The sequence below is a fragment of the Schistocerca americana genome, chromosome 7 (assembly GCF_021461395.2).
Source record: "Schistocerca americana isolate TAMUIC-IGC-003095 chromosome 7, iqSchAmer2.1, whole genome shotgun sequence".
NCBI classification, from domain to species: Eukaryota; Metazoa; Arthropoda; class Insecta; order Orthoptera; family Acrididae; genus Schistocerca; species Schistocerca americana.
The window spans coordinates 439,493,468-439,521,009 of NC_060125.1; the positions used below are offsets into that span (position 1 = coordinate 439,493,468).

Here is a 27,542-nt window from a genome sequence, read left to right on the forward strand (position 1 = left end):
TGTATCTAATACTTGGATACATGCCATGACACCAAGCAGCCAGTGCGCTACACTTCGCATGTTCCTCATCCTGTCTCAGCCTTGTGGGGTGTCCCTGCTGTGGGGTGGACCCACCCACCTTGTGAATATTACCACCTACTGTATGTAGTACTTGGTTATGCGCCATGGCACCAGGCCACTGGCATGCTACACTTCAAATACTCCGCCATTGGCGTCTATGTGGACCACCGGCCACCAGAGGCCGCCTACACTGGGCCATACAACTTATGCACCTGCCACAGCATCGACTGTGCTGTCCATTGGAGCCCTCCTCTTTGTAAGCACAGACTATAAGACACTACAAACTGTAAGACATACTTTAATTTTTAAGCAGTTCTTTTAGAAAAAATAACATTTTTACCAATTTTATTATTGGATTGCAAAGCCAGACATAAAAAAAATCTTAGTTTATAAAACCAGTCTGACCTTTAAAATCCCTGAAAATCATCATCTCAACTTTCTTCTTCCTCTTTTATGTCATCATTCATGTATAAGATGGTCTTCATTGCCATCGACAACAATACTTATGCTGCACTTTTTGAAAGATTTAAGAATAATGTCATCTCTCACTCCAAACCATGACTCTTTTAACCACTGAGACACACTTGTTTTATTTTAGGTTGTTTCAAGGCTTCCTTTGGCGTGAAATCATGATGGGTTTCATCCATCATAAATTTGTTCCATTCTTTTCTCATGTGTACTTTAAATGGTATATTTTACAACACATCAAGAGATTGCAATTGTGAAGTAAGTCCTCCTGGAATAGGAGCAAGCTCTGTATGTCCCTGTCTCACTTTCTCTTTCACGGAATTTTTCAAATGACTACTAAACTGCTGTAGCACAAGGAAAGAACTCTCCTTCACGAAAGCATCTTTCCTTCTCTCCCACACTCTGTTAATCTACCATTTCATATTAGCCTTGTCCATGCAGCCCTTGTCACGTACATGAACAACACCACCTGGCTATATTTCAGGAGGTTTTGGCATTTTTCCTCTTGAAAATGATTATTGAATTAAGTTTAGAACCATCAGCACAACTTAGTTCCATACTGGTTTTCTTTTGATGTTGAATAATTAAGCAATGGAAAAATAATATTTTCTTTTCATACTCTTGTGGCATTTTCCGAAATATTTTGGTTTTGGTTCCATGGCTAAGTGCATGACACTTTGTAAATCTGTAATACCAACCAACTCCAAGTCTGTCAAATTCCACTGTAGCGCTAGCTTATGAGCGTATATTTGAATCATTTTTGTATCAGTTCCAGTTCCATTTTGATGGTATCCTTGAATTCATTTTAATCGTCATCTTCTAGTTTGGGCCATTTTGCATTCAATCCTCTATTTGTACATGTAGTCTTCCTCATTTTTTTCAGTTCTTCTTTACAAGACTGCCAATCATGAATCATTTTTTCTGTTTGTGGAGGGCCGAAATGCCGCTCAGCTGCTTTGCATCCATGTTCTTCTGCATATGCTATTGTTATTTTTTTCCATTACAAAACTAGCTACAAGCAAAAATATTGTACTGTCACCAGTGCCACAAATCCCTTTCATTTAAAGTTCACTGTCACCGTAGACAGCAATGATGCATCATAGGCTAGACAATGTTCTAGGTTTGTGATGGTGGGGCAGAAGAGAGAGTGTTAGCAAGCTCGTGAATCCCCACAACTCATGTTCGTCACATTGGTGCATTGCTGCTGTCAGTTGAATTCAATGTTGCCAGATAGAGTTGGGTTTCTTGTGGCATCAAATATATGGCCATTTTTTTTAAGACTGGCAGGAATTTGAAATCAAACAATGGACATTTTTATATTAATTTCGAGTGTAAGATGCACATGAATTTTGAAAGCAATTTTTTGAAGAAAAATCTACATATTATAGTCAGTAAAGTACGGTACTGCTAATTGTTCTAAAAGAAGAATTTCATTGTTAAAGCTCTCTGATATTTTTTTCACTTCTGAGACCTGACATGTCATCCTAGTTGCTGTTAAATTGGAAAGAAAAACAATACAACTACCTGAAATACTTGAAGCGTGACAAATAGCTGGCTGCTAAGTTCCTGGGTAAATTGATACACCAAACAACCATCTCAAAGATGGTCAACATGGTTCATGTCACGGTTTTGAGCAGGCCAATCTAGTCCTCAGAAGGAACAAATACCAAGGTATTTATGAAGTATGAATTGACCTCTTACAGGCATTAAGCCAAATGAAATTTATGTACCTGGAGAAGTTTCACCAACATTTGAAAATAATGTAATTATTACACTTCCCTAGGAAACATCAGTGGATGGATGTCTAAGTTACCACACAATTGGCATAATGTAACGTGTCAAAAATACTGTCAGGAGTACTTTGGACCAAAATCAGGGAAGTTTGCTCATTGTCATTACTAATAATTATTTTGTATAATGAAGACACAAAGAGGAACTAAAGGGCTGTCTTGATGTGAGAGCTTTGGCTTGGACAGAAAACTAGTACGACATGATTCGCTGATAACATTGCAGTGGTAATTGAAACTGAACAGAAACTGAGCCGAGTGCTTAATGAATTGGAACATTTGCTAGCTGATGGCTATAATAGGACAAAACTTTATGGAGATTTTGTACCAATGTTTTTCTTTCCAACTTCTGTGCTTTTTAGAGATATCCATTCCTCTTCAACCGAACTGCCTACTGAGCACTTACTTATCACAGTATCTATAGCCTCACAGAACTTCAGTGTATCATTTCAGTCCTTAGTATAGATGAATAACCAGTCCTAAGCAAAAAAGGGAAAACTGAAAGGTGGATGGAGTATATAGAGGTCCTATACAAGGGGGATGAACTTTAAGGCAATATTACAGAGGTGCCAGAGGATGTCGATGGAGATGAGATTTGGATACGGTACTGTGAGAAGGTCAAAGAATGGAAAATCCAGGATGAAAAGTTGCCACTTACCAAATCGCAGATAGGCACAACAAAAAGACTCTCACAATTAAAGCTTTTGGCCATTAAGGCCTTCATCCATGACACACACACACACACACACACACACACACACACACACACACACACACACACAACACACGCAAATGCAACTCACACACAAGACTGCAGTCTCAAAGCTTTTGGCCATTAAGGCCTTCATCCATGAAACACACACACACACACACACACACACACACACACACACACACAAACAAACAAACACGCGCAAATGCAACTCACACACAAGACTGCAGTCTCAGGCAACTGAAGTCACACTGCAAGCAGCAGCACCAATGCATGATAGGAGTAGCGACTGAGTGGGGCTAAGGAAGAGGTTGGGGCAGGAAGGGTACACTGAAGAGCAGCATGAATGGCAGGTGAGGGGTGGGGGGTGGGGGGAGTACCTGATGAAAAGGAATATAAAAAGACTGGGTGTGATGGTGGAATGACGGCTGTGTAGTGCTGGAAAGGGAACAGGGAAGGGGCTGGATGGGTGAGGACAGTGACTAACGAAGGTTGAGGCCAGGAGGGTTACAGGAACATGGGATGTATTGAATTTCCCACCTGTGCAGTTCAGAAAAGCTGGTGTTGGTGGGAAGGATTCATATGGCACAGGCTGTGAAGCAGTCACTGAAATGTAGGATATCATGTTTGGCAGCATGTTCAGCAACAGTGTGCTCCACTTATTTCTTGGCCACTGTTTGTCGGTGGCCATTCATGGTGACAGGTAGCTTGTTGGTTGTCATGCCTACATAGAATGCAGCACAGTGGTTGCAACTCAGCTTGTAGATCACATGACTGGTCTCACAGGTAGCCCTGCCTCTGATGGGATAGGTGATGTTAGTGACAGGACTGGAGTAGCTGGTGGTGGGAGGATGTATGGGATAGGTCTTGCATCTGGGTCTATTACAGAGATATGAGCCATGAAGTATGGGACTGGGAGCAGGGGCTGTGTAAGGATGGACGAGTATATTGTGTAGGTTCGATGGACGGCGGAATACCACTGTGGGAGGAGTGGGAAGGATAGTGGGCAGGACATTTCTCATTTCAGGGTACACTGAGAGGTAACTGAAACCCTGGCGGAGAATGTAATTCAGATGCTCCAGTCCTGGGTGGTACTGAGTTACAAGGGGAATGCTCCTCTGTGGCCAGGCAGTGGAACTTTGGGAGATGGTGGAAGACTGGGAAGATAAGGCACAGGAGATTTGTTTTTCTACAAGACTGGGAGGATAATTAAGGGAGTGAAGGGTTCAGCGAGACCCTCGGTATATTTTGAGAGGGACTGCTCGTCACTGCAGATGTGATGAGCCTGGGTGGCTAGACTGTATGGAAGGGACTTCGTGATATGGAATGGGTGACAGCTGTCAAAGTGGAGGTAGGTTTGATATGGGCGGAGGTACTGATGTAGCCATTTTTGAGAAGGAGGTCAACATCTAGGAAGGTGGATTGTTGGGTTGAGTAGGGCCAGGTGAAGCAAATGGGTAAGAAGTTGTTGAGGTTCTGGAGGAATGTGGATAGGGTGTCCTCACCTTTGATCCAGATAGCAAAGATATCATTAATTAATCTGAACCAGGTGAGGGGTTTAGGATTCTGGGTTTTTAGGAAGGATTCCTCTAGATGACCCATGAATAGGATGGCATAGGATGGTGCCATGCAGGTGCCCTTACCTGTACCCAGGATTTGTTTGTAAGTAATGCCTTCGAAGGAGAAGTAGTTGTGGGTGAGGATATACTTGGTCATGGCAACTAGGAAGGAGGTTGTTGGTTTGGAATCCGTTGGGCATTGGGAAAGGTAGTGTTCAATTGCAGTAAGGCCATGGGCATTAGCAAAGTTAGTGTACGAGGAGAGGAATCAATAGTGATGAGCAGGGCACCGTGTGATAAATGGACAGGAACTATGCAGAGTGGTGGAGGAAATGGTTGCTATCTTTTTTTTATAGGAGGGTCCGTTCTGGGTAACAGGTTGTAGGTTTTGGTGTACAAGAGCAGAGATTCTCGCAGTGGGGGCACAGTTACTGGCCACAATGGGATGTCCTTGGTGATTAGGTTTATGGACTTTAGGAAGCATGTAGAAGCTAGGAGTGTGGGAGTGGTAGGGTTGAGTAGAGAGATGGCCTCCAGGGAGAGGTTCTGGGATGGGCCTAAGGATTTGAGTAGTGACTGGAGGTCATGCTGGATTTCTGGAATGGGGTCACTGTGGTAAGATTTGTAGGTGGAAGTATCTGACAGGTGGTGGAGTCCATCTGCCAGGTAATCCTTGTGGTTCCAAACAACATTGGTGGAGCCTCAACAGTGGTGGAGCCTTTGTCCACAGGTAGGACTGTAACATCAGGATTAGTTTTTAGATAGTGGACTGAGGTTCTTTCTGCGATGTAAGGCTAGTTTCCATGTTGAGAGATTTGGGGAATGATGGTTAGGCAAGGTTCGAGGTTAAGAAATTCTAGAAAGTTGACAGGGGGTGATTTGGGGGCAGTGGGAGTGGATCACATTTGGATGGAGGAGTGAACTGAGTTAGGGCAGGGTCAATACTGGTCTTTGGTTGAGTCTGATTGGTAGGGTAGGTGGCAAAAAAGTTTTTCCACTGTAGGGACCAATAGAAGGTCTTTAACAAGTCCTGCATGATTGAATTTGGTAATGGAGCAAAAGTTGAGGCCTTTGGAAAGGACTGATATTTCTGTGGGGCTAAGGCTTCTGGAGGAAGGGTCATGTTTGTGTTGTGGATCTGTTTAGGTTCTGGATTCTGTGTGGTGGCGTGAGGGAGTTTTGGAGGGTGGGGTAAGTGTGGTAAGTCTGTGATACAGGGTTTGTCAGCTGTGAGGGGATGTGGGGGAGGTTTGAAGATTGTTGTAGAGGTGTTGGACAGTGGTACTCCAAGGCAGGATCAGGAAGTGAGCAGGATGGAGAACTTTTTGAGGTGGTGTTGCGCATGTTGCTCAAGTTCCTGCAGTGCAAGAGTTTCAATGTATATTTTCGGTTCCAGGAATTTGGGATAGCATAGCAGGAGAATTTTGTGGATGGAAAGAAGGTGCTGTAAGGAGGTTTGGGCTGGTTAATATGGTTTTGCAGGACTATGTTGGTGAGGGCTAAGGATTGGCAGACTCTGAACAGGTGGATGTCAATATGGAAGGTGGGGTAGCAGCCAGAGATGGGTAATTTGATTATAAGGCCATTAATGGGGATTGCATGAGCTAAACAACAACACAGGAACAGTATGTGGGGCTGGGATCTGGCTAGGGATAAGGAAACTTTTCTCTATTGTTGCAGATGGAAGGATCAAGTGAAAATGAATAATGTACAGTTATGTCCAAAAAATTTTGCAAAAATACACCCAAATATGTGTGAAAATTCACGAAAATTATGAAATGGATACAAAAGTGGGAAACAAGATGAAATCTGAGGAAGTCAGTCATAAAAGGTGAGAATTAACTATAACTGCCAAAAAGTCACAAGGATCAAAGTAAATAATATATAATAAAAAAATATATGTTACTGTGAGTAGCAGGCCTGAGGGTGGATAAGTGTGAAGAAGGGGGATGGCAGATGTGACAGGATGAGACAGAATTAGTGGGTGCGAACTGGGATAGAACGGAGAAAGAGTGGGGGGTGGGGTGGGGTTCGTAGAATGAGATACAGGATCATGTGGCGCCGAAAAGGTGCAGGAGTTAACACATAAAAATATGGGAAATGACACAGGGAGAGTGTTCAGTTTGAAAGTATAGGATTAATAATATCAGCAGGAGTAATATGGGACATAAGATGCTCACAACAATCAGTGTGGTCTTGTAGCCATCTGTTGTGCACAGCCGAGATGGTTTACACAGTGTGGCTCATAAGTAGAGGGAAAAGTACGGTTTTAAGGCAACAAGAGAAAAAAAAAGAAGAGAAAGAAGGACGGACTTTGAGTGTAGTGAGGCAAAAGAAAATATAACAAAGGAAGAAAGCACTGGGTTAGGATCGAAGAAAAGCCATCAGGCACAAATCAAAAGATGGAAATCTAGTATGGAACGTAACAGCATCATGAAAAGGAAAGTTACCATTCACCATATAGCAGAGATGCTCAGTCGCAGATAGGCACAACAAAAAGACTCTCACAATTAAAGCTTTTCGCTATTAAGGCCTTTGTCAACAATATATGACAGATACACACACACACACACACACACACACACACACACACACATGCAAACACAACTCACACACATGACTGCAGTCTCAGGCAACTGAAACCACACTGCGAGCAGTAGCGCCATTGCACGATGGGAGTGGCGACTGGTTGGGGGTAAGGAGGACGCTGGGGCAGGGGGGGGGGGGAGGAGGGAAAGAAGGGTGGGGGCGGCAGACAGTGAAGTGCTGCAGGTTAGACAGTGGCCAGGGGAGCGGTTGGGGGGGGGGGGGGGGGGGGGAGTGGAAAGGAGAGAAATAAAAAGACTGGGTGTGATGGCGGTTGTGTAATACTGGACTGGGAACATAGAAGGGGTTGGATGGGTGAGGACAAGAGGGTTACTTGAACATAGGATGTATAGCAGGTAAAGTTCCCACCTGCGCAGTTCAGAAAAGCTGGTGTTGGTGGGAAGGATCCATATGGCAAAAGCTGTGAAAAGTTTCCTTATCCCTAGCCAGATCCGAGTCCCACATACTGTTCCTGTGTTGTTGCTTGGCTCATGGAATCCCCCCTAATGGGCTTATCATCAAATTACCCATCTCCGACTGCCACACCGCCTTCCGCAATGACCTCCACCTGTTCATATTCTGCTAATCCTGAGCCCTCACCAATATAGTCCTGCAAAACCTTATCAACCAAGCCCAAAACTCCTTCTAGTACCTCCTCTCCATCTGCAAAATTCTCCCCACTATGCAATCCCAAGTTCGTAGAACACCACACATTGAAACTCTTGCCCGGCAGGAACTTCAGCAACATGCACAACACCACCTCAAAAAGCTCTCCATACCGCTCACTTCCTATTCCCGCCTTGGAGTGACACTGTCCCCTCATTGCTGACAAACCCTGTCTCACAGATACAACTCTTACCCCACCCTTAAAAAATCCTTCCTTCCACCACACAGGATCCAGAACCTAAACAGACCCACAACACGGTCATAAACCTTTCATCCAAAAGCCTTAGCGCCACAGAAATATCAGCCCTTACGAAAGGCCTCACCTTTTGCCCCATTCCCAAATTCAATCATGTAGGACTTGTTTAAGACCTTCTCTCCTTCTCTCGGTCCCTACAGTGGAAACACTTTTTTGCCACCAACCCTACCAATCAGACTCAACCAAAGACCAATATTGAACCTTGCCTAACTCAGTTCACTCCTCCATCCAACTGTGATCCACCCCCACTGCCCCCAAATCACCCCCTGTTAACTTTCCAGAATTATTTAACCTCATACCTTACATCTGCAGAAAGAACCGCAGTCCACCATCTTAAAACTGATCCTGACCTTACAATCCTACCTGTGGATTAGGACTCCACCACTGTTGTTTTAAACCACAAGGATTGCCTGGCAGATGGATTCTGCCACCTGTCAGATACTTCCACCTACAAACTTTGCCACAGTGACCCCATTCCAGAAGTCCAGCATGGTCTCCAGTCACTACTCAAATCCTTTGGCCCATCCCAGAACCTCTCCCCAGAGTCCATCTCTCTACTCACCCCTACCACTCCCTGCACTCCTAGCCTCTACATGCTCCCTAAAGTCCATAAACCTAAGCACCCAGGACGCCCCATTGTGGCCGGCTACTATGGCCCCACTGAGAGTATCTCTGCTCTCACAGACCAACACCTTCAACCTATTACCCAGAACTGATCCTCCTATATGAAAGATACCAACCATTTCATCCACCGACTCTCCACAGTTCCTGTCCTTTTACCACACGGTGCCCTGCTCGTCACTATTGATTCCTCTCCCTGTACAGTATCTTTGCTAATGCCCATGGCCTTACCACAATTGAACACTACCTTTCCCAACACCCAACGGATTCCAAACCAACAACCTCCTTCCTAGTTGCCATGACAAAGTATATCCTCTTCTCCTTTGAAGGCATTACCTGTGATCAAATCCGGGGTATGGCACCTGCACGGCACCATCCTACACCAACCTATTCATGGGCCATCTAGAGGAATCCTTCCTAAAAACCCAGAATCCTAAACCCCTCACCTGGTTCAGATTCATTGATGACATCTTTGCTATCTGGATCGAAAGGTGAGGACATCCTAACCACATTCCTCCAGAACCTCAACAACTTCTTCCCCATTTGCTTCACCTGGCCCTACTCAACCCAACAAGCCACCTTCCTAGATGTTGACCTCCTTCTCAAAAATGGCTACATCAGTACCTCCGCCCATATCAAACCTACCTCCACTTTGACAGCTGCCACCCATTCCATACCAAGAAGTCCCTTCCATACAGTCTATCCACCCATGCTCATCATATCTGCAGTGATGAGCAGTCCCTCTCAAAATATACCGAGGGTCTCACTGAACCCTTCACTCCCTTAATTATCCTCCCAACCTTGTACAAAAACAAATCTCCCGTGCCTTATCTTCCCGGTCTCCCACCACCTCCCAAAGTCCCACCATCCAGCCACAGAGGAGCATTCCCCTTGTAACTCAGTACCACCCAGGAATGGAGCATCTGAATTACATTCTGTGCCAGGGTTTCGTTTACCTCTCATCATGCCCTGAAATGAGAAATGTCCTGCCCACTATCTTTCCCACCCCTTCCACAGTGGTATTCCACCATCCATCGAACCTGCGTAATATACTTGTCCATACTTAACACAACCCCTGCTCCCAGTCCCATACTTCATGGCTCATACCTCTGTAATAAACCCAGATGCAAGGCCTGTCCCATACATCCTCCCACCACCAGCTACTCCAGTCCTGTCACTAACATCACCTATCCCATCAGAGGCAGGGCTGCCTGTGAAACCAGTCATGTGATCTACAAGCTGAGTTGCAACCACTGTGCTGCATTCTATGTAGGCATGACAACCAACAAGCTACCTGTCACCATGAATGGCCTCCGGCAAACAGTGTCCAAGAAATAAGTGGAGCACACTGTTTCTGAACACGCTGCCAAACATGTTATTCTTCATTTCAGTGACTGCTTCACAGCCTGTGCCATATGTATCCTTCCCACCAACACCAGCTTTTCTGAACTGCACAGGTGGGAACTTTTCCTGCAATACATACTATGTTCCTGTAACCCTCCTGGCCTAGACCTTTGTTAGTCACTGTCCTCACCCATCCAGCCCCTTCCCTTCTCCCATTCCAGCACTACACAGCCATCAACCCACCATCACACCCAGTCTTTTTATATTCCTTTTCGTCAGGTACTCCCCCCCCCCCCCCCCCTCCCTGCTTTCCCCTGCCCTCCGTCTAACCTGCAGCTCTTCAGTGTCCACCTCCCCCACCAAACTGTCCCTCCCCTTCCCCACCCCAGCCCCCTCCTTACCCCCACCCAGCCGCATTCCTATCATGCACTGGTGCTGCTGTTCACAGTGTGGTTTCAGTTGCCTGAGACTGAAGTCATGTGTGTGAGTTGTCATGAGTATGTATGTGTGTCTGTCACCTGTTGTTGCCAAAGGCCTTAATGACCGAAATCTTTAATTATGATAGTCTTTTTGTTGTGCCTATCTGCGACTCAGCATCTCCCTTATATGGTGAATGGCAACTTTCCTTTTCATAATATTTATACTGTGAGAAGAATTTGACAGAGCACTGAAAGACCTAAGTCAAAACAAGAGCCTGCAAGTAGACGGCATTTCGTCAGAACTATTAACAGTCTTGGGAGAGCCAGCCATGACAAAACTCTTCCATCTGGTGTGCGAGATGCATGAGACAGGCATAATACCCTCAGATCTGAAAAAGAATGTAATAATTCAAATTACAAAGAAAGTAGGTGCTGACAGGTGCAAATATTACCAAGCTATCAGTTTAATAAGTCATGGCTGCATAATACTAACACATAATACTACAGAAGAATAGAAAAACTGGTAGAAGTGAACATTGGGGAAGATTATTTGGATTTTGAAGAAATGTAAGAACACACAAGGCAATACTCGCCCAATGACTTATCTCAGAAGATAGGTTAAGGAAAGGCAAACCTACATTTATAGCATTTGTAGACTTAGAGAAAGCTTTTGACAATGTTGATTGGAATAGAAAGCTTTGACAATGTTGACTGGATTACTGTCTTTGAAATTCTGAAGGTATCAAGGGTATAATACAGGCTATTTGCAACATGTACGGAAACCAGATGGTAGTTAGAATCAGTGGGTGTGAAAGGAAAGAAATAGTTGGGAAGGAAGTGAGCCAGAGTTGTGGCGTGTCCCTGATGTTATTCAATCTGTACACTGAGCAAGCAGTAAATGAAACCAAAGAAAAATTTTGAGTATGTATTAAAGTTCAGGGAGATGAAATAAAAACTTTAAGGTTTGCTAAAGGCATTGTAATTCTGTCAGACTGCAAAGGATTTGCAAGAGAAGAATTAAATCAGGTGAGGCTGAAGGAATTAATTAGGAAATGAGACGCTTAAAATAGTAGATGAGTTTTGTTATTTGGGCAGCAAAATAACTGATGATGCCAAAGTAGAGAGGGTATGAAATGTAGACTGACAATGGCAAGCAGAGAATTTTTGAAGAAAGGAAATTTGTTAATATCAAATAAAGATTTAAGTGTTAGGAAGTCTTTTCTGAGAGTATTTATATGGTGTGTAGCCATGTTTGGAAGTGAAACTTGGATACCAAAGAGTTTAGAAAAGAAGAGAATAGAAGCTTTCAAAATGTGGTGTTACAGAAGCTGAAGATTGGGTGGGTAGATCCTATTACTAATGCGGAGGTACTGAATAGAACTGGGGAGAAAAGAAATTTGTCGCACGACCTAACTAGAAGGAGCAATTGGTTGGTAGGATGCATTCTGAGACCTCAAAGGGTCACCAGTTTAGTGTTGGAGGGAGGTGTGGAGGAAAAACTGTAGAGGGAGACCATGATATGAATACAATAAGCAGATTCACAAGAATGTGAGTTGCAATAGTTATTTCGAGATTAAGAGGCTTCCACATGTTAGAGTAGGATGGAGAGCTGCATCAAGCCAGTCTTCAGACTTGAAGAGCTGCATCAAACCAGTCTGCAGACTGAAGACCACGACAGCAATTACACATTACCTTGAGATATACTTATATCAACCAATTTTGGTTCTGTGAAATATTTCACAAAAGTTTAGCTGTATTTGAGGTTTGCACTACCTCTATTTTTTGTACTGTGAGCATAACATGACCTGGGCTACCTGTATCTTTCCCTCCACCTCCACCTTCTCTGAACTATGCAGATGGGAGTCATTCTTGCAACAAGTCCTTCACTCCCTGGGCTCAATCTCCAATAACCCGCTGCCCCCATACTCTCCACCCAACAGTTACCCCTTTCTTCTGTCCTGTCACCCCCTCTCATTTTACATCCCCATGTCACATTCAGTGTATGCCACTCATCACTGGATCTAACAACTCTTCATCTCATGTGTAACCTATGCACCTGCCACCCCTCCCTGCCACATTACTAGCCTACAAACTGGCTGCCTCCCTCTGAGCCGTTAGCCACCCACCACCAACCCCTCTCTCTGCCTCCTGCCTCTCTCTGCCCCTGCTCACTCCTCCTGACACAACACCTTTCTCATCCTAGTCCAGCTGCCAAAATGCAGCATTATGCAGCCAACTGGTGCCATGTAGAGGCATGGGTCAGTGTATGCACCTGTGTGTGTGTGTGTGTGTGTGTGTGTGTGTGTGTGTGTGTGTGTGTGTTGCTCAAAAAAAGCATTACTCTGTAAGCTACCTAGCGACACAACACTTCTGCTTTCCAGGGTGATCTCCTTAATCCATTTAGTAGAATCTTATGATCAACAGCATAAAAAGCCTTAGAAAGATAATATGAATAGCTAAAAAATAGCATTACTCTGTAAGCAAGCAACACAACACGTCTAATTTCCAGGATGATCTCCTTAATCCATTTAGTAGAATCTTATGATCAACAGCATAAAAAGCCTTAGAAAGATAATATGACAATAATTACATTTACAAAATATGTTACATACTACAGCTGATGTATTTTATGTCTAGTTTTTACATTTATTAATTTACAGGTGATATGATGCTGGGTCATGTCACGAGCAGTGTCTTACAGCTCATTGAATGAATATTAACATTTTACTATAAAAAAAAATTAATTTAGTGTTAAAAATCAATTCCCCTATATGCTCTTATATAGTTTGGTAGTATGTTAAACCAAATCAAACCAGCAGTGAAGGGGCTTCAAACAGTCATTTTTAATTTGTTCTTTTCTGAAACTAGGTATATTTTATTCTTGTGTTGTGATAATCTACATCACTGCCCTTGATAACTTCCTGTGGTTGACTCATAAAAAACATAAATATAAGTAATTTAAATATGTATAAAGAATATATTGTTAAGTATTAATGGTGCTTAAACACTTCATGACATGATTCCCTATGTGAAGATGGTATCTGTTCTTTTGGAAGAAAGAACAGATGTAAAACTAAACCGGACATGTCTGAAAGAGCAGATACCATCTTCATATATGGGGTGTTCAGAAAGTCTCTCCACAGTGCCGTATAATTGTTAGCCGCGGGTGCCGTATGCCTCAGTGAATATACCAAAATGAAACTCACTGCAGTATTCTTATGCATTTATTGTTTCGTTGAAAAATATGGGACCCACAATCTGATGTCTAGAAATTGCAATCCAAACTCCTATTTTCACAGAACGAAGTGGTTCCTCATGAATACACAATGGATTTGCAGTACTCCACATACGAGAATTTTGCGAGTTCATGTACCCGGATAATTGAAACCATGCCTCATCAGTGAAAAATGTTTCATTAAAAACATCCGTTCCATTTCGTTGAATGAAATTTTTGAACCATTGACAATGATACAGCTTCTTGCCATGACCAGTATTTTTCAGTTCTTGCACGACTGTCACTTTGTATGGGAAAAGTTCGAATTATTTCCTTACAGCTGTGTGGGCCATTCTGACACTAACATCGACTTCTTGGACGAATTTTCTTACTGACTTGTTCGGACTTATGGACATTTTATCGGAAATATCGAGTAGTTTATCATCAGACAAAATGCTAGGATGACCACTTCTGGGTGTGTCACTGAACACATACTATGAAATTTGTTAATCAAATCACGCACAGTATCACGATGTGGGAGTGTTGTCTCCGGGAAAATTGAATTAAATGTTTGATGAACTGAAAAACAAATGAACTAAACATAAACATTCACGTCAACACGTAACGACACACACCAATGACACTACTGACTCTGGCTGAGATAAACGAAACAGTGGAATGTAGGGAGAGTCCACTTGAAGGGAAGTAACCCAGGCAGGCAAACAATCATATGACACGCGCGGCTAACAATCATACGGCACTGCGGAGAGACTTTTTGAACACTCTGTAGATAAGACTTACCGTCCAATGATCTTCTTCGGTGCGGATGCACTCACATTGCCCGAACTCTTACAGGAACCGGTAGATTGACTGCCGCGAGTAATGAGTATAGTGGGCAGGGGCACTACAAATGTAGTGTGTGCACAGTAAGTTGGAAGTGTAGGCCTCACAGGGAGCATGACAGAGATAAATCCCTGCAGTCGCACTATCCTCTGTGTCCTCAGTGGCTCAGATGGATAGAGCGTCTGCCATGTAAGCAGGAGATCCCGGGTTTGAGTCCCAGCCAGGGCACACATTTTAAACTGTACCCTTTGATATTTATCAATGCCTGTAAGCAGCTAAAGGTCTGGATTTCATTGCAATTTGATTCCCATTTATAAGTATTGTTGCTCATTTCTGTAACAGTTAACATTCTTAAGATTAAACCCTGAACATGATTTCAACAGTTTTCAAACCATCTTCTTCAGAAAGTATGTTACATAGAATCACATTATCTATATCCATTGTGGGAATTGTTGACTCTGTCTAGTAGATGTGCGGGTCATCCACCATCTCCATTTAAAATACCTGATTTAAAAGTAGTAGCTCTCTATTGTAGAGATCTGTATTAAAACTTTTTAAAATATCAAACATTCGACAATGGATCCATTGGATCCATATATACACAAATCTGTCAAGTGGCACACTACATGTTGCTGGATTCTATGTCACATGTGTGATGTCTATTAAAAAGTATTAAGACAAATCTCTGCAGCAGAGAGCTACTGCTTTTAAATCATGTATTTTTAATGGTGATTAAGTGGATGACACACACACATGCACTAGCCTGTCAATGACTCCCACAGTGGATAGGGATAATGTGATTCTACTTACAATACTTTCTGAAGAAGACAGTTATAAAACTGTTGAAACCATGGTCAAGGTTTAATAAACCTATATTTTGCAGCTGATTGGCTGTTATTTCCAGTCTTCGAAGTAATATTCTTTTTAAGTTGATCACAGCTGTACAGCTTCATTATTCAATCCCATAGTTAAGAAAGTGGTAAATTGTTCCATAGTAAATTATTTTAATGTACGCTTGGGGAACTGTGTTTTCTGGCTGATGGAGATATTTCCACTGTTGACATTTCCACAGACAATAATACATCTACATCTATATAAATACTCTGCAAAATCAAACAGTGGAAAATACAGGATGGAATGTAACAATATTATGAAAAGATAGATGCTACTCTCCATATAGCAGAGATGCTCACACACACACACACACACACACACACACACACACACAAATGCAACTCACACACACGACAATAGTCTTTGGCTGCTGAGGTCTATAGGTCTATTTCTGTCGAAGGCCTTGTTAGTCAAAAGCTCACTTTCTGACAGTCTTTTTGTTGTGCCTATCTGTGACTCAGCATCTCCACTACATTGTGAGTAGTAGCTATCCTTTTCATAATATTATGACTACTCTGCAATTCACAGTCAAGGTTCATCGAAGCACTTGCACACTATTTCTCTACAGTTCCACTCCCGAAAACACTTAAATCTTTCCATGCAAGTTTTTATTTTATTACATTGGCCTTTTCTCCCAATATAGGAGGGTGGCAATAAAGTATTTTAGCATTCAGAGGAGAAAGTTGGTGACTGAAATTTCATGGAAGGATCTTGCCGTAATGAAAGTGTCTTTGTTTTAATGATGTAATTCACATAGTTTGCTAGGCAGTACAGATCATTTATTACTTTATCCCCCTCCCTTATCAGTATGTTGTTTTGCTGCTGTTTCTCTCTCCCTGCTTCCTGTTTAATGAAATCTCAAACCGCTTTACTTGTTTTCTCTGCATTGTACATTATTTTGTCATTAAATGACTCTTTTCTAGCAATCAGCACCTCCTGAAATCTTTTGTGCCTGTGATAGAAATTTAAGATGTCTGGCAGCTTTCCTGTTAACTGAGATCCTATGACTCACCCATGGCTGCTACCCTAGCAGCAGTGCTTTTTTTTTTTCTTCCTAACATTTGACACACCTAGGCTACCTGATTACAGCTGAGTTATGCTGCACATTTCCTGCTCTTATTCTTACCGGAGTTCTTCTCCACTTTCCTCTTACAGTGACTGAAAGCTGCTAATGTTTATAATGAAACTATCAAACAACATTCTCTTTGTTTCTGCATCTCTGCCAACTGGCATTTCACGACTATCCTTCTCCCCTCTGTTTCCCTCCTGATCAATTCCTTCCTTGCTTCCTCCAACTGTGCCTCAACGGCACAGGTTTTCCCTCCTGCTCCTCAGTCAAAATGTTCTTGCTGCGTACTGTACATCTCCGGGGGAGAAGCTCTCAGTTTTTCCGGTGTTCTCCCCACTGTATACCCCCCGCCCCCCATGAAAATATTTCTTTCAAGATTGGCAAGAAATCCCCCTGCTCACTACCCTGAGACAGCTCCCACATTTCTCTTTCATGGTCAAAGGAGTTTAGATTGGAGAATTAAGTTTGTCAAGGATTTGAATGTGGCTGTATATAAACAAAAATGACACTAACATTTTTTATGCTGTTCCCCCTGTTTCTGTCCTGATTTAGAGATATGATGATAGAAGGATGAATTAGTAGTTGCTTTGTTTTGAGAGAATTTGCATTCCCATGATAGTTTGGTTAACAACTAAGAAAATTTAGGTCTATTTCACATCTATAGAATTAGTAATGTCTTCAGAAATACCATTTAGAAACATTAAACTGCACGTTTATGGTGAGACTAGATTAATGGAATGAGTAGATGTCTTTTTTCTTAAAAAAAGTACTATTAAGAAAATTTCAATAGAATTCTTAATGTTTATAACATGAAAAATTTCAGTCTATGTCACGTCTATCAGAATAACAAATAACACAAGTTGTTTTTAAGAAAAGGCATTGCAGAAATGTTAAATATTAATTTGTTTAACAAGAATAGATTCTACAGCAAGTACACAAAACAAAATTAATTTTAATTAGATATTGTTTATTCTTAAGTAACTACTTTTTGTTGACGAGCTATACCTGCTTGTCTCACTCGGCAGCCATTCTGCAAAAGCCTACTTTCAAAGTTTCAAGCATTAGTGGAAACTGAGAAACCTAGGTGTATAAAATACCAGTCTCATATGTTTAAGTTATGTATGGATCGCAAAGACAAAATTAAATGTATTGCAGCACACGCAGAGACATTGAGCAATCATTCTTCCCACATTTCATTTGCAAATGGAATGTGGTACTGTCAGGAAGTACACTCACCTGTCCCACATTTGTTGCAGAGTCTGCATGCAGATGTAGGCTCCCAAAGCCACAACGTTAGTGGGCATACTTTTCTTTTTGATAATGTCATTTTACCCAGAACTGCAGGTCAATTCTTCTCTTGGTGTTCATAGATTATTTTAATGTTACTTTACCAATAAATAACAAGAGTAACTGGTCTAATGTTTGTTTAATTAAGAGACGCATTAATGACATAGACTTTGGTTAAAATTGTAAGATGGTTGACTTCAGTGCGGGCACCGTGACATTGTTGCAAACAAATACACTGATGCCACATATGAGGCACACATTGTGTGTTAATTTCTTCTTAGTGCTGACTGTCATGCACTGTCACTATTTAGCCGAAGCAGCCTCTTTTGACATAGTGACTAATAGTCTAATGATGTCATCAACTTTGCCATTAGTCATCATAACATGTCAGTAAAGCCATTTTATATTTTACATTTTGTTGATTTAAAGTGAATGCCAATTTTATGCATTTGTAGTTTATCATAATCACAGAGTACTGGTGTATGCATGCAGATCATGTTTATGGTATGTTGTTGAGCCGAATTGACGAGAGGATAGGTGTACTAAAACATAAAAAAGAAAATTTACCGTAAAACTGCCAAAATAAAAATGACTGGAATATTATTCTTAGATGAAATAGATAATTGTGTTTGATTTGTGGAATGTGAATCCAGAATCAGATTTTGTTGAGCCAATGCATATGGAAAGTAACCAGTGTATTCATACAGTTATTTTAATTAATTCGTATTAATTCAAACACAATCTTTTGTGAAGAACTGGCTATGTACATCAAGGTAGTTTCACCCCTTGCTTCAACTAAGATAGCACAATTGTTTCAGAAGTCAGTTTCTTTCCTTTTTATTTTATTTTTTTCAAGCATCAAAAAGCAAGTGGAGCAGTTCTTTCATGGAAGTTATACCCCACAAGACCTGTTATCTAACTACAAATACAATGTGGTTCTAACTTTCAATATATGACATGAATATAATAGAGGGAAATATTCCACGTGGGAAAAATATATCTAAAAACAAAGATGTGTGACTTACCAAACGAAAGTGCTGGCAGGTCGATAGACACACAAACAAACACAAACATACACACAAAATTCAACCTTTCGCAACAAACGGTTGCTTCATCAGGAAACAGGGAAGGAGAGGGAAAGACGAGAGGATGTGGGTTTTAAGGGAGAGGGTAAGGAGTCATTCCAATCCCGGGAGCGGAAAGACTTACCTTAGGGGGAAAAAACACACACATATCCATCCGCACAAGTCTTTCCACGCCCGGGATTGGAATGACTCCTTACCCTCTCCATTAAAACCCACATCCTCTCGTCTTTCCCTCTCCTTCCCTCTTTCCTGATGAAGCAACCGTTTGTTGCAAAAGCTTGAATTTTGTGTGTATGTTTGTGTGTCTATCGACCTGCCAGCACTTTCGCTTGGTAAGTCACACATCTTTGTTTTTAGATATATTTCAATATATGTCAGCAAGATTTGGCATAATTTTTTAGAAGGGAATGTGAAACAAAAACTTAAATCTTACAATGACACCTGATAGGAACAAACGTAATTAAAATTATTGGTAAGAGAAGTGATGTATAATTTCAAGCAGTTTCATGTTGTAGCTGAAAATGTTTATTATGTTAGGTCAGAACCAACTTTTAAAACATGAAAATTTTGATTAATGGAACAAAGAACTTTCATTTGAAAGCAGTTGATCAAATATTGATCATACCTATGCAAATAAGTAAACTTATTAAATCAAACTTAATGTCAAAGAGCAGTAAATTCATCAGAGTTACAGTAAAAGTTGATTGGTCCATACAGCACTCTTTGGAGTTTATTGATACATATTGGTTAACTCCTTACTCTTGTCCAAATTATGACTGGGTTTACATCTTGAGATGCTGGGTGTTCTGCTGGATATCAGCATTGTGCTTGGACAATTTTTCAATAATGCAACTCTCTTTATCAGCTCCCTGCAATGGTACCTAACAGTTACTGCAGAATAGTTGCTCTTCCAATCAGCATTCCATACGAGCAAAGCAGTTGTGTTTTTACTCATACTTCAGGTACTTGGTCTATGCGTGGTTCCACTTGAAAAATAATAGCTCGATGCAGTCATAGGGTCAAACTGTGCATGTCTGATTTCAAGCCTCACAGCTAATTCACTGCACATAATACCCTGTAGCTGTGATTCTGCAGTCTATGCATTGGCTAGAATTGTGAGTTAATAAAATACAGAGAAATATAAAATAAAAGATAAGCGAATAATTTAATAAAAAGGGTTCTGTTTTCATGTCTGTAACTGATGTAGACAACAAAATTATTTTGAATAATTTTTATCCAAGAAAGGACATCTCAAACAGGAAGTGGTCCTAAGAAGTTCAGTTAAAATACATGCAGAAAATAGCTTTATCAAATGCATTAAAGTTATGTTGAGAGCGTTACGAGAATGTTAGCAAATTCTCCACACTAAGTAGCCACCAAAGTTATGCAAAAACTAAGTCCATTTTGCAATCACAATACATAAAATATTCACCAGCTCAAAACAGTTCAGAGTTTCATGTAATGATCCACCAATTAACACACATGATACAATGAGTAGTAATCCATACTCAGTCTATTCTCAGTTCCATAAATCAAGTGGCAAAAATCAGAGTCCTGCTCTGGAGCACATTCCGACCTCTCGAAATATAAATTCCCTTCAAAAGTTAGAATATTATAACAGCCATTCACCACCCAGAAACAATCATCTATATGACTGAATCGCACACATTACTCTAGATAGATCTGTCTTCTTTCACAAGTCACCACAAAGTGTGCAGAATTACTCCCATGAGTGTTCCACTCGGGAAGTCCCAGTCTCCACTAGACTCCATCAGTGTTCCACCACGATCCAACTCTCATTGGCCCATCAAAAATACGTGCTTCTCAAGCTCTACAGATACGATTTGACTCACTTGACCACTTCGCTGCACTAAATTAATATATTATAACAATATTTAAATAAAAGAAATGTTATAAACATTCAGACCATTTACAATAAATAAAAGTAACAGTTGGTTCACAATTGAATAGGCCAGCATTCTTTCACAAGTGCACTCACGTTAAATGACAGTGAATTGTTGTTAAATATAGTTTAAACAATCATTTAGGCCTGCTTGTCGGAAGTATCTTTTGTCATTTTTTACAAAGGTGGTGTCCGACAACACATGTAACTGACCACTTTTAAATTAGCACAGTTTTTTAATAGCACTTGCAATCAACATTTAAATAAAATTACTGCCAAACTAATGAACTATTCATTAAATGAAAACACAAGTATAACAAAATATGAGATATTAATGCTGCATTCATTTGCTGTGTAAATGTGGAGAATATGATGTTCTGACAAGAATTTGCATTGTGGAAAAGATGTAAAAGGCCTCATAAATCAAGAAATAATATAGATACAGATACGTAGCTTTCCGGGATGATAGCTACAGCCCGCATCTCGTGGTCGTGCGGTAGCGTTCTCGCTTCCCACGCCCGGGTTCCCGGGTTCGATTCCCGGCGGGGTCAGGGATTTTCTCTGCCTCGTGATGGCTGGGTGTTGTGTGCTGTCCTTAGGTTAGTTAGGTTTAAGTAGTTCTAAGTTCTAGGGGACTTATGACCACAGCAGTTGAGTCCCATAGTGCTCAGAGCCATTTTTTGATAGCTACAATTCAGTGCTATCATCTGAGATACCGTTTGTTGAACTCACATGAAGTGATTAAAAGTTGTTAATTCAAAGGTTTTCTGTGAAATATTAACTTCTACAGTTTTAAAGATATCGAGATATTGTTATGTCTTTACAGATGCATAACGTTACATCCTACCTGAGACTGCTAGTCAAATGGGAGGGATCAAATATTTATATATACTGCCTTCTCCCTCCATGGTTGACTCTAGGTGTTCCATCTGCAGTCTGCTTCCACTAGGAGCACTCTGGGATGGTCCGTGTCTTCAGCATGATGTGTCTGGCCACAAGCTGGCATTCCATTTTTGGTCCAGTGCACCTGACAGCAATCTGGCATTCTGTTCTCAGCATGTTGCACTTGCTGCTCTGTCTGGGGTTCACTCCCCAGTTCCACATTCTCATTTCTTCTTTTTGTTGAGTTCTGGCTGCTGCTGCTGCTGCCAGCATTGCATTTTTAGGAACTTCAGTGCAGGAGCCCAGGCATTGTTGAATAGGTAACCAGTGTCATGACTCATGAGATTTTCACCACCTTTATCTCTATTTACTCTCTTATAATGCTGTTCCAGCATCCATCAGTCTGTGCCAGAACCCTTGTTTTCTCATAGATCATAGAATGATAAGTTCCAGACAGTGCTTGGCAATACCTGATTTAATTGTTTTTCTCAGCCAGGTGTGCCTCTGATGTTCTTTGCACCTGATGTCCACTTCCCTAGTTATTTTGTCAGTGTATGGCATTCCATATTGACAAAGTATATTATAAATTCCTGGTTTTCATAAGCCAAGATCATCCTTCACATTTCACAATTCTTCTTCTTCTTCTTCTTCTTCTCCTTCTACATGATCAGGCCCAATGGACCACACGCTGCTAAAATTTTCCTCTTCCATTGTATTCTGTCCATTGCTGCTATCTGTCCACATGTATTGATGCTTGGTTTAAATCTTCATGGAGGATCCCTCCAACGTTTCTTGGGTCTCCCACGTGTTTTTTCTCTGTAGGTGTGAAATCCGGGACCTTCCAAGGCCATCTGTGATCTTCCATTCGGGCCACATGGCCGGCCCACTGCATTTGTTTGGTTTTGACAGTTCCTGCTATGTTGGTCTGCTGGTGTAGTTCCTCAAGCTCTTGGTTGTGTCTGATCCTCCATTCCCCTGTGTTTGCATCCAGAACCGGACTGAAGGTCTTCCGAAGCACTTTTCTCTCAAAAACAAGGACCTTATGTAAGTCCCGTTTCTGGATACTCCATGGCTCACAGCCGTATAGAACAACAGGCTGGATCATGGTTTTGTATAGTCGAATCTTGAAATGTCTGGAGAGATATCTGGACCGAAGCAATTGTGCTAGTCCATGATAAGATCGGTTTCCTGCTTGTATTCTGGCATTGATCTCTGCTTCACATGACAAGTTCTCAGTGAAAAGTGGCCCTAGGTATTTAAATTCATGCACTATCTTTAGCTCTGGTCTCCCACCTGCAGTGATTGTAGATGACCAGCAGTCTGACTTTGACCATGCATCATAACGAGGTACCCTGTCTTGGCTTCATTTATGTTTAGCCCAAATTTGCTGGCAGCCTCCTTTAATGCTCTGGTCATTTGCTCCAACTCCTCTTCAGACCTAGAGAGTAAATAGATGTTGTCTGCATAGGTCAAGTATGTCAGTCTCTTTCCTTCGATTTCAATCCCTTCATTCTCTTGGAAGATCACGCGTACGATCTTCTTGAGGGCAAAGTTGACCGGGGTAGGGGGCAACCCATCTCCTTGCCTGAGTGCTGTCACAATTTCAAATTCCTCAGTTACACGATTTCCCATCTTCTTCCCACAGACAGATCTTTATCAGATTGATGAGTTTCTCCGCCATGCCAAATTTCCTTAAACATCTGAGAAGGCTCGTGCAATGTATACAATCATAGGCCTCATTAAAGTCAACGAATAAAATATGCAAATCTTTACCATATTCACCCAGTTTCTCAGTGAATTGCCAGAGATTGACGATGTGATCTACTGTTGACTGCCCTGGCCAGAAACCTCCCTGGAACTCCCCAATCACCGATTCTACCACTGGCTGAATTCTGTGTATGAGGCAATTGGACAGGATCTTATAGCAGACGTTAAACAGGACGATTCTTCGATAGTTGTCACATTTCAGTTTGTCGCGCTTCTTATGTATTGGACAAATCAGAGCTGTTTTCCACTGTGCTGGTAGTTCTCCTTTGGTCCTTATTGCCTGTATCAGTCAGTGTATTCTTTCTACAAGTTTCTCTCCTCCTGCCTGGATCATTTCAGGCTGTATTCGATCTTCACCTGGAGTCTTCTGCTTAAGGTATCTGATTCTGATTTTATCTCATCCAGGGTAGGTGGGGGATAATCTGGATTGGCTGTATTTGGGTACTGGAAATCAAACTGCACAGTTCAGGTTCATCACCATTTAGCAGCTGTCGAAAGTACTCTTTCCATCTCTCAGCTGTATCATTATAATTTGTCAGGATCTTATCATGGGAATCATTCATCAGGATCGTATCATGGGAATCTTTGACAAATTTCTGCTTGGCCTGGTGACCTTTGCAGAGGTACTTCACCTTCAGAAACATTTCCCTAGTCTTTTGTCCTCTGAAGTCTGTTTCTGCTTCAATGACGATATCTCTCATATCCCTTATTTCATGATAGTCCTCGTATTTTCATAGGTGGACAGAGCATACACTTAATGTTAAGCTTGTTGAGAATCCTGCTGATCTTGGCAGAAATAGATCCCACAAATGGCAGCTAAGCCACAGCCTTTGCTTTTCTTTCTCTTATTTATTATCATGTAGCAGAGTGAGTGCTTGAAAAGTCTTTTAAATTCATTTAACCTTTTATCCATTTTTGCAGACAACTGAGCATTGATGCTCTATTCCTAATGTCAAACTCTGACTGGGTTTATTATTGTTCTGACAGTTCTCACTTCACAGTAACATTGTGAATGGAAAACATTTGTGTAAATATCTCCAGTGAAAGATCCCTGATGGAATACTTATAGACTCCTACAGTCAGAACCCTTGGATCAACTGCTTTGTCTCTGTTGATCACTCTGGTAGAAAACGAGTCTTCATTAGTGACTTATTTTACCTGCACATTACATACACTGAGATGCATAGCCTGACACAGCATTCAGTAACATGTCCATAGGACATTGGCTACAAAATATATGAAATCCACATGCACTACAGTATCCCTAGTGCTTTACATGTTTCAGAGGCATTAGGCATTACATTCCATTACTATGTGGAAGGTGAGGTGCATATTGGTTATGAGACATTTCAGTGACTTGACAGAGAGTTTACATTGTGTTTCAAATAAGAATTATAACTTCACAAAAAATTAAATTAAGATGTTCATTTTTTATGCATTTTGGTGAAATAAATTCATGAATTTTCCAGTTATTTTGCATAGGTCATTTACAAAGTTTATCTTGTCTTAATGAAGAAATGCCTAACTTTCATTCTGTAATGTATATATTTTGGAAATCTATTCACTTTGCTTTTACTGTAGGATTTTGAAGAAATCCGTGCCACAGTGCAGCGGCTTCAGCTGGAAAACGAGGAACTTCGGAACTTGATGCGACAACAACAAGTACAAGTATCAGAACTACGAACATGGGGCCAACTCCACTTGGCGCCATCAGTTTCTCATTGTCCTGCTCAGACACATCTAGTGGCTCCTGCAGATTCAAGCCCATCTGTTCCTCCTCCACCTCCACCTCCCCCTCCTCCTCCTCCCCCTCCCCCTCCTCCTCCATTACCACCTCGTAGTCCACAGCAAAGGGCGTTTTACCGCCCAGAGGATGAAGAACTTCATTTCCGTGCTACAGGTGCAAGTGAGTACAATTTTCTTTTCTCATTACTCTATTATTATAACACATAATCAAGATGCTGAGGGAAATATAGAAGTTTTGAGTATCAGTTATTGAAAATATAGATAGGTAATCCTGGTCTGGGTGATTAGTGGGTGTTTAGAAGACTAGGCAGTACTATGAATAAATGACTGGACAGTGTCAAGACTCCAGCACACCATAGTAAATTACTGATAATTTTCTGTAAACATAAGTTACAGTTTTCTTTTCAATGCCTTTGGAGAGCAAGCTGGTTCATTTCATGTACTGTAAGCTGTTATTACTTTTATTGTACGAAATTTCATTCTTTATCAGTGAGTTTGGTGAAAACCATGATGCCTACATATGATGTAATTGGATGAAAATTATGCAGTTGTACAATTTTTCTGTGCTCTTCCCGTAATCTTTTATGCTCTTTTCCCCCCCATAATCTTTTATACACTTTTTCAACCAGAGCATGAATAATGCAGCCTGTGGGCGAGGGAGGGGAAAGAAGTGGAAAAGCATTATCTGGAAAGTAATATCCTTTTGTTGTAATCATGATCATATTTTACATCCCCTGCCACCTGCTAGTTTCATGGATCTGTCTAAAGCAAAGCTATTTGGTTGTTGATTGAGTCCCTAAGTAGACCATAGAATGCTAATTAATTAGCAAAACACACAAAAAAGATATTTACAACTGTACACAAGTATGATGTACATTAGTAGTACAGTGCAGCAAATTCTTAAACTAAAGCTCTAAGAGTGGATGGTAAAATTAAGTATCTCAATGTAGTGTTGAAAATCCAAAGTTTATCACCTATGCTTTTTTATTCCTGCTGGAAGTATATTGAAAACAGAACTTGCACAGTGGTGTTTGAGGATTTGGTGTTCAAGTGCAGTGTTCTGCCCACTTTCTACTAAGTGTTTTGCATTTAATTTTGGTTGCATGGTTGACAGTATAAGTTATTAACTACAATGTACATGACAAGAGTATGTATACAGGGTCATCAGAATTAGAATTCCAATGCATTTGAACAGTAGCTTTCAAGACATTCATGAAATGGCAACGTGAATCTCCCATCACCTTCTTCCAGGATAAAAATGTCCTTTCTGAATGCTCATATTTATCCCGAAGTGTGATACCAGATGCAGGGGAGAAGCCTAGTTGCTTTCTGAAAATGTCGTGCCTGCTTACATCATTGTGTCGAATTTTGTTTTTGCGATGCGGAATTTGTCAAGTGCCTCGGTCCTGATGTGCTGCGCTGTTGAGTGGTGGGGTGATGATTGCAGCTGGCTGACCATTGGAAACTGATTTAGCATGCGTGTCAGTGGTGGTGGCATGGTGAGGAACTGTACTGATTGATTGCTTCACTGTGTGGCCTGGCATTCAACCTCCAATGACATGACCCGATCCAGAACAAAAGGACTCATCACATCCAGAATGAGACCGTAGGAGAACAGGAAATCTAGCCTGGTGATAATGCAACTCATGTCTGCGACAGTGAATCGCCACCCGAAAAACCTTCATAAATCAATGTAAATATTTAGTCACAAGCTTAAATGTAGCTATGAGCAAACCATTTGCAGCAGTTAAGTCATAGTTTGCTTATGGTCACAGTTGCCCACATTTCCAAGCCAGTAACCATTTGAAACTGCCTCTTAGTGGTCCTGTTTGTTATCATCAAGTATTATGATAGTTATGCAGGCTGGTGCTTGTAGCAGATTTGCCCTCCAGGTGTGGAAACCCGTCATTCACATTTCTCACCCAGTAACATAGTGATCTGCACCTACATGCTCTATTGCTAAAATGACGGTGGTAGAAACACCTGTTCCGGTCTGGCAAAGGTGAGGAGTACAGACAGTATCACCTCTGTGATGACGTGAAGTTCCATCATTTGTAAACAACAAGGGATATGATGTGCTGCATCAACTCACCAAAACACCAGGTGATGTCATTCAGCCTGACTTTGGTGGGCATTATAGTAAGCACTTGTGGCGTGGTGGCCTCAGTTAGTGCGTCCATGGTCACTGAAAGCTTGATCAAGTTCTTGTGTTATCGAGAGCAGGATGCAGCATGTCTCTGGCAAGTAAGAAATCCATATGGGTCGTAGGTATGGATCCAGGATATCTGGGCTGGGCAGGATGCAGAGTTGTAGAAGGATCCATAATGACTTCCTGTTGTCAGGTTCCTCCCTGTGTGACAGTTGTCCTAAGCAT

General features: G+C 41.4%; 1 protein-coding gene across 2 annotated transcripts in view; it reads left to right on the forward strand.

Annotated features, from left to right (window-relative positions):
* Positions 1 to 27,542, forward strand: part of LOC124621891 — a 127,955-nt gene that overhangs the window by 86,127 nt on the left and 14,286 nt on the right. For both annotated transcript variants that reach the window (XM_047147363.1, XM_047147364.1), the window contains exon 6: positions 25,004 to 25,328. In XM_047147363.1, the coding sequence (XP_047003319.1) occupies positions 25,004 to 25,328 (325 nt within the window). The remainder of the gene's footprint in view (positions 1 to 25,003; positions 25,329 to 27,542) is intronic.